The 11,527-nt window shown below is 40.2% G+C and overlaps 2 protein-coding genes across 2 annotated transcripts; both read left to right on the top strand.

The window, feature by feature from the left end:
- Nucleotides 1-1,878: 1,878 nt before the first annotated feature.
- obi1 (ORC ubiquitin ligase 1) lies at nucleotides 1,879-6,690 on the top strand. The gene is made up of 6 exons (XM_081380819.1): nucleotides 1,879-2,294; nucleotides 2,933-3,068; nucleotides 3,225-3,316; nucleotides 4,163-4,384; nucleotides 4,914-5,002; nucleotides 5,194-6,690. Exons 1-6 carry the CDS (start codon nucleotides 2,223-2,225, stop codon nucleotides 6,260-6,262), a joined length of 1,680 nt encoding a protein of 559 aa, XP_081236945.1. The 5' UTR covers nucleotides 1,879-2,222; the 3' UTR covers nucleotides 6,263-6,690.
- A 1,164-nt stretch (nucleotides 6,691-7,854) lies between these two features.
- Nucleotides 7,855-9,515, top strand: pou4f1 (POU class 4 homeobox 1). The gene is made up of 2 exons (XM_081380568.1): nucleotides 7,855-8,157; nucleotides 8,494-9,515. Exons 1-2 carry the CDS (start codon nucleotides 8,035-8,037, stop codon nucleotides 9,475-9,477), a joined length of 1,107 nt encoding a protein of 368 aa, XP_081236694.1. The 5' UTR covers nucleotides 7,855-8,034; the 3' UTR covers nucleotides 9,478-9,515.
- Nucleotides 9,516-11,527: the final 2,012 nt, after the last annotated feature.

Below are 11,527 nucleotides of genomic sequence, written 5' to 3'. Positions count from 1 at the left end.
TAGTTCAAAAGTTTGAGGTCAGTAAGATTATTTTTTTTAAAAGATATTAACACTTTGATTCAGTAAGGATGCATTAAATTGATTAAAAGTGACAGTAAAACATTTATAATGTTGCAAAATATTTCTTTTTAATAATAAATGCTGTTCTTTCGAGCTTTCAATTCAACAAAGCATCCTAAAAAAATTATAATCTGTTTTCAATGTTGACAGTAATAAGTAAAGTTTCTTGAGCAGCAAATCAGAATGATTTCTGAAGGATCATGTGACACTGAAGACTGGAGTAATAACGCTGAAAATTCAGCTTTGATCACAGGAATAAATCACATTTTAAGATATATTACAATAGAAAGAAGTTATTTTAAATTGTAATACTTTTTACAATATGTCTGGTTTTACTGTATTATTGATCAAATAAATGCAACCTTGGTGAGCATAAAAGACTTCCAAAAGGTTTTTTTTTAATGCACCGACCCCAAACTTTTGAACAGTAGTCTATAATATAATAAATGAGTTCTTAGCTAATCAAATCAACCCATACCTCTCTATTAGCAACGCCATCTCCGAATGGGCCTTTTCGCAGACTTATGTGTCATCCAACTGCTCTGGATGAATCATTTCACTGGAGACTTGTGATGAAATGGACGTCTCTTGTTGACACAGCTCTTGTTCCACTTACGAACGATAAAGTGAGTAGCAAGCGATTTTTGTGTGTATTTCTGAGATGCTGATCTCACTGACAGGAGAGACAAAAGGGGGGAGGTGTTTCTGTAAAAATAAGAAAACAAGGCAAATTTATGTTATTATGTAAGAGCGTGCTCAGCAGTTTGGTCTTTGCTTACAAATGTGTGCAAACTCTCTATCCAGGAATGATTCTACATGCAGATGTCTAAATCTAAGTTTCAGACCTACTGGCGTAGAGTTTGACTACTCATAGTCTAGACAAAGTGAAGTCTCCATGGGCTGTGTTGACATGACAGACCTGCAACAAATGACAGTAATGTAGTCGCAGCACCAATAGTCCGCTTGATGCAATCAATGTACAACATTGTTTTGCATCAGTTCGATGCTAATGAAGTTATCTCACAAGCGCTCAGCCACTGGGTCTGTCATTATGGGATAATAAAGCCATCATTTGGCGATGACCAATGAATTATGAGATCGAATAAAAATGAAGTAAAACGGTTTACACTGTTGTAATAAAACTCTTGAAACAAAGAGCCGACGTAAAGAGACGCATAAGCAGAACAGGAGGGACAGAGAAGCATTCTGAGTAGTAAAAATCTACACAGATTGGCTTTTAATTGCTATTAAGACGTTTGGTCACTATACATTTTATTTTTCAAATATTTTGATCTAATAGTGATTCATTGTGAAAATAACAAGTGTTAGGCTAATGCACTTAAGAGCAACATGATCACTCAGACACGAGACTGTGATTTAAGATTTAAGATGCAATTTATTCAAGTAACAGACTACATTTGTTCAGGCCATATACTGTACATAAAATGTATTCCTCCCATAAAATACCAGAAATAAAGAATTAAGCACAGACTTATAATAAGTGGAGCTTATAATAATGCACAACCACAACCAAAACAACCATCTTATTAATATATTAACTACTAATAATGTTTTTTATCATTATAAATGTGTTATTTTTAGGTGCGTTCACACTATTTCGTAATTACCGTAATTACGAGATCGAAATTCCAACTTGTAAAAAGCGTTCACATCCGCGTGTAACTCGTAATTACAGTTTGTAAACTGGGGACTTTCTGAGAGCTCCTACCTGTATATTCATTCAGGTGTTGATATCGTTCAAATATCACGATATCAACGTTGATATCGTGATATTTGTTGTCATCTCGAAACTACCGTAATTACGACATGGCGTGAACACAGCATTGTTGGGGCTGTTGGTAACTGAAGGAATACGTCAAGATTATTTTTTAGCAGTAAATGTGATATACTAGATACGGAGGAATTAGTGGAGAGACCATCAATTCTATAAATACAAAACTTTGCTTTATAAAAGCATTAATAACCCCACAATCGTTAACACCACTCTACTCACCACAGTGAGAATGTACAAGTCTGAGGCAGACGCGTTTCGCTGTAGTTTAGTACTCTGCGCTTGCCGTAGTCGCGTGTGCTGCTAGTTACTTTGTTTCTGTTGGAGGGAGTTTTGGATCATGTTTCTAATCTCTGAGGAGGACTAAATCATGGCGCAAAGTTTTCCAAACGTCACTCTTTCATTGACTTTACCGATATCCTGCCAGATTTGCCTCGGAAAGGTAACACTTTTAATACACTTAGTTTAAATACGGCAGAAGTTGAACACAAAGTCGTGCAGTGCGCGCGTGAACTTCATGTTTGTTGATTGTTGAAGCTCGGTCTTTTAATTAAAACCACTTTAATGTAATAAACAGTTCTTTTATCATCTATCAGTTAAGATACTGTGTAAAAATACGTGCATGTAAAGATAATAACGTTTCTGTAACTCAAAACAGCGATAGTTTTATTACAGTAGAGCACCAAGGGTCCCTTCTGATTTAGTTTTCTCCCAAAACAAAAACAAAAACTGACAATTCCAGCACTCACCTGAACACTGTGCTCTGCTGTTAATGAATCCCTGAAATAATCACAGAGGGTGATGTCAGATAAAATGGACCAGATAAGCAGGAATGTTAAAGGGATAGTTCACCCCCAAAAAACTTAAAATTCTGTCATCATTTACTCACCCTCAAGTTGTTCCAAACCTGTATAAAATGATGGGCACCATTGACTTGCTTTATCAACTGTTTGGTTACCCATACTCTTCAAAATACCTTCTTTTGTGTTCAGCAGAAAAAATAAATCCATACAGGTTTGGAACAACTTGAGTCATGATGTTGCATTTACCTTTTGGTTTGCTCTGCTCTACACCTCAAAGGTGCGTCAGCCGGTCATTTGTTGCAACAACCATGTGTTCTGCTCCAACTGTATCAAAGTTTGGCTGGAGAAGAGCAGTCAATGTCCCACCTGTCGAGTGGTCATCACCCCAGAAAACCCCTGCAGAGAAATCATTGGTAATGAGACCTCACAATCATATCTTGTTATTTTTTCAATGTAAGCAATAGAACTTTGTTTGTTTTAGGTAGGATGAGTGTGATTATCTCTATTTCTTTCTCTTCTGTGTGTGTGTGTGTGTGTGTGTGTGTTTGTGTGTGTGTTAATGCTCACAGGAGCCACAACTGACAGTGAATCCAATGAGAGCTCTTCTGTGAAGAGACGCCTCCGAAAGACTCGAGGGGAGCTGCTTTTGCGAGAATATGAGGTATTTTTTCTCAAAGACCCAATGAAATGGTTTGATAAATACAAATTTCTTTCCTGTATTGAAATTCAGTGCAGAAAACTGCTACGCCTCTAGACTCCAAATTGGATTTCATGTGATCTTCAACATGTTTTAATACATTGCCCGGCCAAAAAATGTCGCTGTTTGGATTTAAATGCTTAAGAGTCTATGGTTGGATCATTGTTGCAGTGAATATTATGTTTCTAGCATGTTATATGTTTGGCAACCGTTCTTCTAAGCATGATTGATGGAGTGTGTAGCTTTTCATTTCTTAGACAACCATGTAGGAAGACACATCATGGCCATATTCCAGGATGACAATGCAATGCACCTCTTGATGGAAATAACATCACAACATTTATTTCCATCAAGAGGTGCATGCATTTTTTGTCAAGATATTGTCATATCAATGCAAGAGTCCAGCACTCTGTAAACTCTCCTCCAGCACATCCCAAAGACTTTCAATGAGTTTAAGCTCTGGACTCAGAGGAGACAATTCATATGTGTAAATTATTCTTCATGCTTATCACAACCATTCTTTCACAATTTGAGCCTGATGAATCTTGACATTGTCATCCTGGAATATGGCCATGATGTGTCTTCCTACATGTTTGTTTAAGAAATGATAAGCTACACAAGAAATGATGCCAAACACTAACATACTAGAAACATAATAATCACTGATCCAATCATTGCATTTGCATTTGACTATTTAAATCCAAACAGCAACTTTATTTTGGTCGGGCAGTGTGAAATATGCCTGTAAAAAAAAAAAATGGACCCAGCTATGCAACAAAAGCCAGAGCTTATGAATCATCTGTCTTACAGGATGAAATCGAAACCCTCTTGAAAGAGAACGAGGACTTGAAAAGCAAAAACCTGAGCCTTGAGATGCAACTTAAGACAGCTCTGGAACCGAGCACGGTCTTGGTTCCTCACAGCGAAAGCAGCACTGTTGACCCGAGCGCTCTGGAGGAGTCGGCCAATAAGCTGAGAGCTGCCAATGACCTCTACAGGAATGTCAAACAGGACCTCGAAAAGCTGAAGGAAGTATGAATGGAATTGTAAAAAAAAAAAAAAAGAGAGAGATTAGACACTGGCCAAAAAAATAGAAATATCGCCCCATAATTTAGCCGTTTCGAGATAATCTGCATTGACTGTGCTCACTTGGTCATTGTTATAATCATCTCTTATCAGGGGATAATAATTTTCTGGTTTCAATTATTTTGTTGTAAATTCTGAGGAAACATGTACATTTTTTTTTTTTTTTATGTGAGAAATTGTCTCATTTGCTATCATCTAACTATTTTATACATATTTTGGCCTACTTTGGGCTACTCTCTAAACATCAGCATTGGGATCAGTTGTTGAAAAACCCTTATCATTCATATCATATTACAGTAAAGAGATATGGTTGCAATGGCTTGGTGCTTAGTCCACATCTAGAGCATAGTCCCAGCTTTTCTCTATATTCTAGATGAATTTTCACTGACCATTGGAAATATGGGAAAGGGTGTTATTTGTCTTCTGTGCTTAAAAAAAGCAACTATTCTGAAAGAAACATGCTTCTTTCCCTCAGGCTAACAAAACTCTGCGGTCCCAAAATTTTGACCTAATCCAGGAAAATATGCACTTGAAAGCAGAAGTGGACAGCAGATCTCCTCAAAAGTAAGCACAGTGTTCACTAGGCTATACAATGTTGGTGAAGTGTACTGACTTGCATTTTGAGTTAGATTAAACGTTGACAACAACAAATAATAATAAAAAATGATTTATATTTATGGATATTTACACAGTATTAGTAACTCAGATTTTTCAAAGTTGATTTTATTTGTGGTTTGTCTGTTTTACACTTTGAGGTTTGGCCGGTATACAGTCGCAGCTCTCGAGGCCAAAATTCATCAGTATGAGCGGGACGTGGCCCAGCTGAAAAGAGCTCTGGAGCGCAGCGATAAATACATCGAAGAGCTCGAAGCCCAGAACCAGAGGGATGACCCTCAGTCTGAAGAAAGTGTTTGTTCAAACGCTGCCTCTGGAGGGACTCAAAACGGAGGGATTGAAAGGATTGCCCTGATGCGAAGGAGTCTGAGTGAAATGGAGGAAACTTCTGTGTGTACAGACCTGGACCGAAAGTGTTCAGAGCTTCCCAACAACCACGGGCACCTCCTGACTACATCTGATGTGTGTTTTCTAGGAGGGACCTTGAGTCCACTGAAGGATGGACTCAAAGATGTTACGGTTCCCTCTACACCCTCCTCGGCTCTCAGATCTCTGAGCTTGAAGAGTCCTGTGGTGTGTAGTGACCGAAAGTTAGGTCTCAAACCTCTCACTTACCTGAGAAGACTGAGTTTTGATGATTGCCAGGGCCCAGCCAGCTCTTCCTCAATCAGCCAAAGCCCAGAATCCTTCCAAGGCAACAAAGGCGCTCCTTTCAGTCAGAAGACCGCTGTGAATTCAGACAGAGAGGTCTTGTGTGGAGGCTGGATGGACTGCGGACCTGAGCTGCCCCGTCTGGATGAAAACAGAGAGAAGTTGGAGCCGTCCGAGGACCCTATGGGAAACAGCGAGGCTTGTATGGATGCAGCGTACCTGGACAAGATCTCTGAGCTGGACTCTATGATGGCTGAGGGTGAGAGCTCCAATAGTCAGGTCTCTCACCTTCCCCTGGCATCATCCTCATCCTCACGCTCGCCAGACTTTGATGCCACCCAAATACCAGAACTGGATTTCTGTAGCAACCTCTTGGCTGATCCTGGAACAGCAGGAGAGCACCAAACCACATCTGTGACACAGGAGACCACCCATTGTGATGTTGAGGTCAGTGTCATGGCTGGAGATACGGTGGAAAATCCCGGCCAGCCCACCAAACGCAAGTGCCCCTCAGGATTGTCCATCTCCAGCCCCTCCAAACTCTCCAAACTAAAGTAGAAGCAGAAACATTTCAAGTATTTTACAGCATGATCTTCCAGCATGATTTCAATGACTTTTCAGGAGAACAACAAGATTTAACAGCCTTTCTGTTCCATCAGGGCTTTTTATTACAAATTTGCCTCACTGTTCATTATGATGACAGCAGTGTGCGCTGGATCATGTTACTGTATGATATAAAAACCATTTCAGTGTCCCGAGGGGATAAGGTGTTACCATTACACTTTTCTCTTGAAATTAAACAGATTTTTTTCTATCGAATTTCATTACCTGGCATTCTGAATAAATCTGTATTTAAACTGTGAAAACAATAAATGCTATTTGTGCATACAGTTTGAAAATATTAAGTCATTTTCTATTTTTCAGATATTTTCGGAAATGTTTTTGTACCTGGATGTTATCTAAATAAAAAACTTTGGTATGCCTTTAATTTATAGTTTCACTTTCACATTTTCAAAACCTTTTAATTTAGTGTTATGACAACAACAGTAAACGTCGTAATTTTAGTAATAGCGCACGCAAACACATTGTCTTTCTGTGTTCAGTGCTGAATTATTTCATGCGTCTTCACCAGAATACTAAACAAATCCATTTACTACCCACATCCTTCGCAGTCTTTTAAAGAATTAATTAATGCTAGTGAATTAACACTTCATTAGCTCCAACTAAAAGCGCTGGGCGATTAAAAATTCATGCAGTGATTAGAGTTTAGTGAAATATACATGATAGTTAAAGTTGCGTAATCAATCAAGGCAATGCCACCACGACGCGTTAACGTGAGCGAAATTTCAAATACAAATATTCAAATACAATATATATATCTGATATAAATACAGATTCAATTTTGATGTCTGCGAATTTCTGTTGACGTCATTTGTAATGTATGAATATTTATATCTAAAATGTCTAAAACGTTTTTCGTTATATATATGCAGATCTTAATTCGTTTTTCTTTTTTCCCTTTATCTTATCTAGAGTTGCTTAATGAATCAACGCGGTGCAACCATAAACATTAGCTGAATTAAAATATTCATGTTTGCAAATTCTCCTGAAACTGAAATAAACGAATAGCAAACGATTTTTTTTTTGCAAACGATTAATACAAATGAAATGAAATTAATTAGGCTACATTATTTCGCACTTAAACTATATATTTATTTCATTCATTAAAATAAATATGCTGACATTTTAATATTATTCCCAACTTAAATGTGTCTGATTAGTTTGGATGTATTTTTACAAAAAAAGAAAAGAAAAGAAAAAAAATCTATTATTCAGACATTTACACAGTCAGCCCTCATTTGCATATCGAATGTTAGCGGTTACACTGTTACCGTTTAAAGCAACAAACAACATTCTAAATCAGTGAAGGCACCGCGCATGCGCACAGAATCCACAGGTATGGAAGCCCCCCTTCTCCGTCATTAGGCCGATTTACAGTTCGAGGAGGACATGAGACGAGAAGAGGCGCGATGATATGAGAAGAGAGGAGGAGAAGAGAGTCGATCGCGCTCGTCTCGCGAGAATAGGCGAGGCTGCCGGACGAGATGTGAGGGACTCAGGTGTAAGAGCGCTCCTCATCCACACACAGCAGAGCCAAACAGAGACGCACACACACACACACTGCGGGCATCATCTTCTCTGTACCATCAGCAAGCGAGCGCTACCGCATCCGCCCGACGCCAGAAGAGGAGGCGGGAGGACCTGGCCTCTCTCGCTTTGGGTTTTATCCTCCTTTCGTGCACTTTATCTAAACCGGATCTAGCGCAAACATGATGTCTATGAACAGCAAACAGGCGCATTTCGCCATGCATCCCAGCTTACCTGAGCACAAGTACACAACTCTGCACTCGAGCTCGGAGGCGATCAGGAGAGCCTGTCTGCAGACTCCACAGGTAAACGAGCTCCAAACTTCTGCTTTTCTCCTGCGTTCTCCTCTGCGCGCGAGGAGGAGCGCTGGAGGCGCATATTCTGCCTTAATGTTTTTTTCATGTAGTATTCCACAGCAATCATCCGCACGCCTGTGATCTTTTCTGAAGGCATGCTCACTGAAGGCTCAGGCTTCAGCCTTTTTTTGTATTAATTTTTATGACTGGAAGCCTCTTAAAAGGAATATTCTCTCTGTGTTATGTGTTGACACTATTCCCCAGCTGACATCTCCACTTTCTTTCTGTTTCTCTGTTTTTCTCGCGCTCTCTCTCTCTCTCTCTGCCTCTCCCCGACTCCTCCAGCTACAAAGCAACATCTTCGCCAGTCTGGATGAGACGCTCCTGGCCCGCGCCGAAGCTCTGGCGGCCGTGGACATGGCCGTGTCCCAGGGTAAGAGTCACCCGTTCAAGCCCGACGCCACGTACCACACGATGAACACCGTGCCATGCTCGTCCACCTCCACCGTGCCACTCGCCCACCACCACCACCACCATCACCACCACCACCACCAGAACCTGGAGCCGCCCGACCTCATGGAGCACATCAGCTCCCCGTCGCTCGCGCTGATGCCCAGCGGTCACGAAGGGGCCGGTGGAGGAGGCGGCGGAGGAGGAGGCGGCGGGGGCCTGATCTCCACGTCGGCCCACCCGCACTCACACATGCACGGGCTCACCCACCTGTCCCACCAGGCTGCTATGAACATGAACTCGCCGCTCACTCACCACGGGCTCTTACCGGGCCACCACGGCGGTGCGCACCAGGGCGCGCCGGGACTCCTCAACAACGGACTGCCCTCCATCAACGACTCGGACACGGACCCTAGGGAGCTGGAGGCGTTCGCGGAGCGCTTTAAACAGCGGCGGATCAAACTCGGGGTGACTCAGGCGGACGTGGGGGGCGCGCTGGCCAACCTGAAGATCCCAGGCGTGGGCTCCCTGAGCCAAAGTACCATTTGTCGCTTCGAGTCTCTAACTCTGTCGCACAACAACATGATCGCGCTCAAACCCATCCTCCAGGCGTGGCTGGAGGAGGCCGAGGGCGCCCAGCGCGAGAAAATGAGCAAACCCGACATTTTCAACGGCAGCGAGAAGAAGCGCAAGCGGACCTCCATAGCGGCCCCGGAGAAGCGCTCTCTGGAGGCGTATTTCGCGGTCCAGCCTCGGCCGTCCTCGGAGAAAATCGCGGCTATAGCCGAGAAATTGGACCTCAAAAAGAACGTGGTGCGAGTATGGTTTTGCAACCAAAGACAAAAACAGAAGAGGTTGAAATTTTCCGCGGCTCACTGATGGACTACTATACACACTTCTGTAGGGAAACAAACGACAAAACAAAACTGACTTTTGGGGACCAAGGAAAATCGCTTTGGCTCAAGCGCGTGCGCTCACGATTAGTACCGTTTGATTTTCACAACTCATGTTTCTTTTCACTGTACTGGTGAATGTGAAGTATGCAAATAACAGGTAATCCAGACGAACTACTTTTCTGCGGTTCGACTCTACGTTTATTTTTGTTGCCCCGATGACGTTTATTCCGAAAGACGAAAAATAGCCATTGATGGATTACCTCATAGTTTAATTCTATCCTATTTATTTATTTATGTATTTATTTATTTATTTATTTATGTTCAGCATATTTGTGTAGCCTACTTATTCATTCGTGACAGGGAACTGCTATATTTTTTAAACGTGTTAAAAGCAGATCCCATTTCCACAGTCTTGCTGATGAACATTGAGTATTTCAAAGGTCTGCTCTGCTGAATACAGAACTGAACAGGAAAAGAAAAGTATACAGAGTCCCTTTTAAATAAAGGTGGCAACCACCGCTCGTATTTGTTGAAATTGCACTGAAATCTACTGTTATTTAGATTGGTTAGATATATTCTAATGCTTTTCTGTGTATATATATAAATATACGTACAAATGACACTTGCTCACCGTGCAAAACTGAATTCCCAGGTTTTTTTATTTTATTACTTATGATTTAGTCTATTTATTATTGTTTTGGCAAATCAGAATTCTTCCTCTGCGGATATTAGTTAACTCGCATGATAAAGATGATTATATTTACAAAGCAAAATTGTCCTGAAATATAATTTCGTTGGTTTGTATACTTTGGTTTGCAGTGCAAACATTCTATGCATTGAAAGAAAAAAAAAAAATTACCAAGCACTACATAGAGTATCTACTGGTAGACCTTTGTGGATGGTGTGAGTCACTGTTTAATGCCTGTTTTCACATAAAGACACAACGTTGTTTGTCGTGTTAATTGTTCCTGAGAAGAAGAAAAAAAAAAAAAAGGTTGTAATGATTTTATTTTGTGCACACGTATGTTTACAAACAGCGGCCACGTGCGCATCACTCTGTCATACCTGTGCACCTGTCCAACAGTCTGCCGTCTCTCCATCTTCTCATCCAAACTTCTCTCATTCTGTTAGCCAAATCCAGCTGCAGGGCTCCAGTCCCGGCGATCTTCTAAATAAACGATGGAAAATCAAAGTGGAGGCTGTCATTGGGGTGTATCTTATTCTACAGCACAGACAAATCTCAGACATATGTGTGATTGTTTATATTTTGCCTACACATAAATGAGAAATGAAAAAAAATATGAATGTTTATTAGGATTGGAAATGATCAGAGATATATACGTACTCACAGTTATAGATGGTACAAAATACATATTAGAAGAAAAAAAAAGAAAATATGGACTTGTATGCCATAATTAAAACGTAAAAGATAATTAACATGCAATGGCGCAAAAAAAAAAAAATCAATTAAATATTAACCAAACCCTGGATCCAATAGCATTTCTTTCTTTCTTTCTTTCTTTCTTTCTTTCTTTCTTTCTTTCTTTCTTTCTTTCTTTCTTTCTTTCTTTCTTTCTTTCTTTCTTTCTTTCTTTCTTTCTTTCTTTCTTTCTTTCTTTCTCTGTCTTACAGTGGCTTTCTAATCAGCACAAATATTTGATATACAGTCATTACTCCAGAAACATGCATTATTTATACATTTTTATTGCTCTTCATTTCCATGATCTGGATTTCTCAGAGACTGCATTCCGTTAGACCAGTGAAAATAGTTTTTTTTTAGCACGAAATTCACGTTTTTACTGACGAGACGAGAAAATGTCTTCAATTTAACGTAATAAATTGCAGACAAAATTGTAAATACATAAGATGCAAAATGGTCTAATGATAGCCTAATAATAAAAATAATAATAATACTTTTTAATAGATGTCGCACGATTTCGGTCATGATTCTCCTTTAGCATTACATTTGAATGGGCCTATACCCTTACTACGGTTTATTAAATAATTCATGCTCTGTGGTTTGGAAAATTAAT

The sequence above is a fragment of the Scardinius erythrophthalmus genome, assembly GCF_964197995.2.
Source record: "Scardinius erythrophthalmus genome assembly, chromosome: 12".
Classification (NCBI taxonomy): domain Eukaryota; kingdom Metazoa; phylum Chordata; class Actinopteri; order Cypriniformes; family Leuciscidae; genus Scardinius; species Scardinius erythrophthalmus.
The sequence above is the reverse complement of the archived record's forward strand: the minus strand, read 5'-3'. Positions and strand labels throughout refer to the sequence as shown.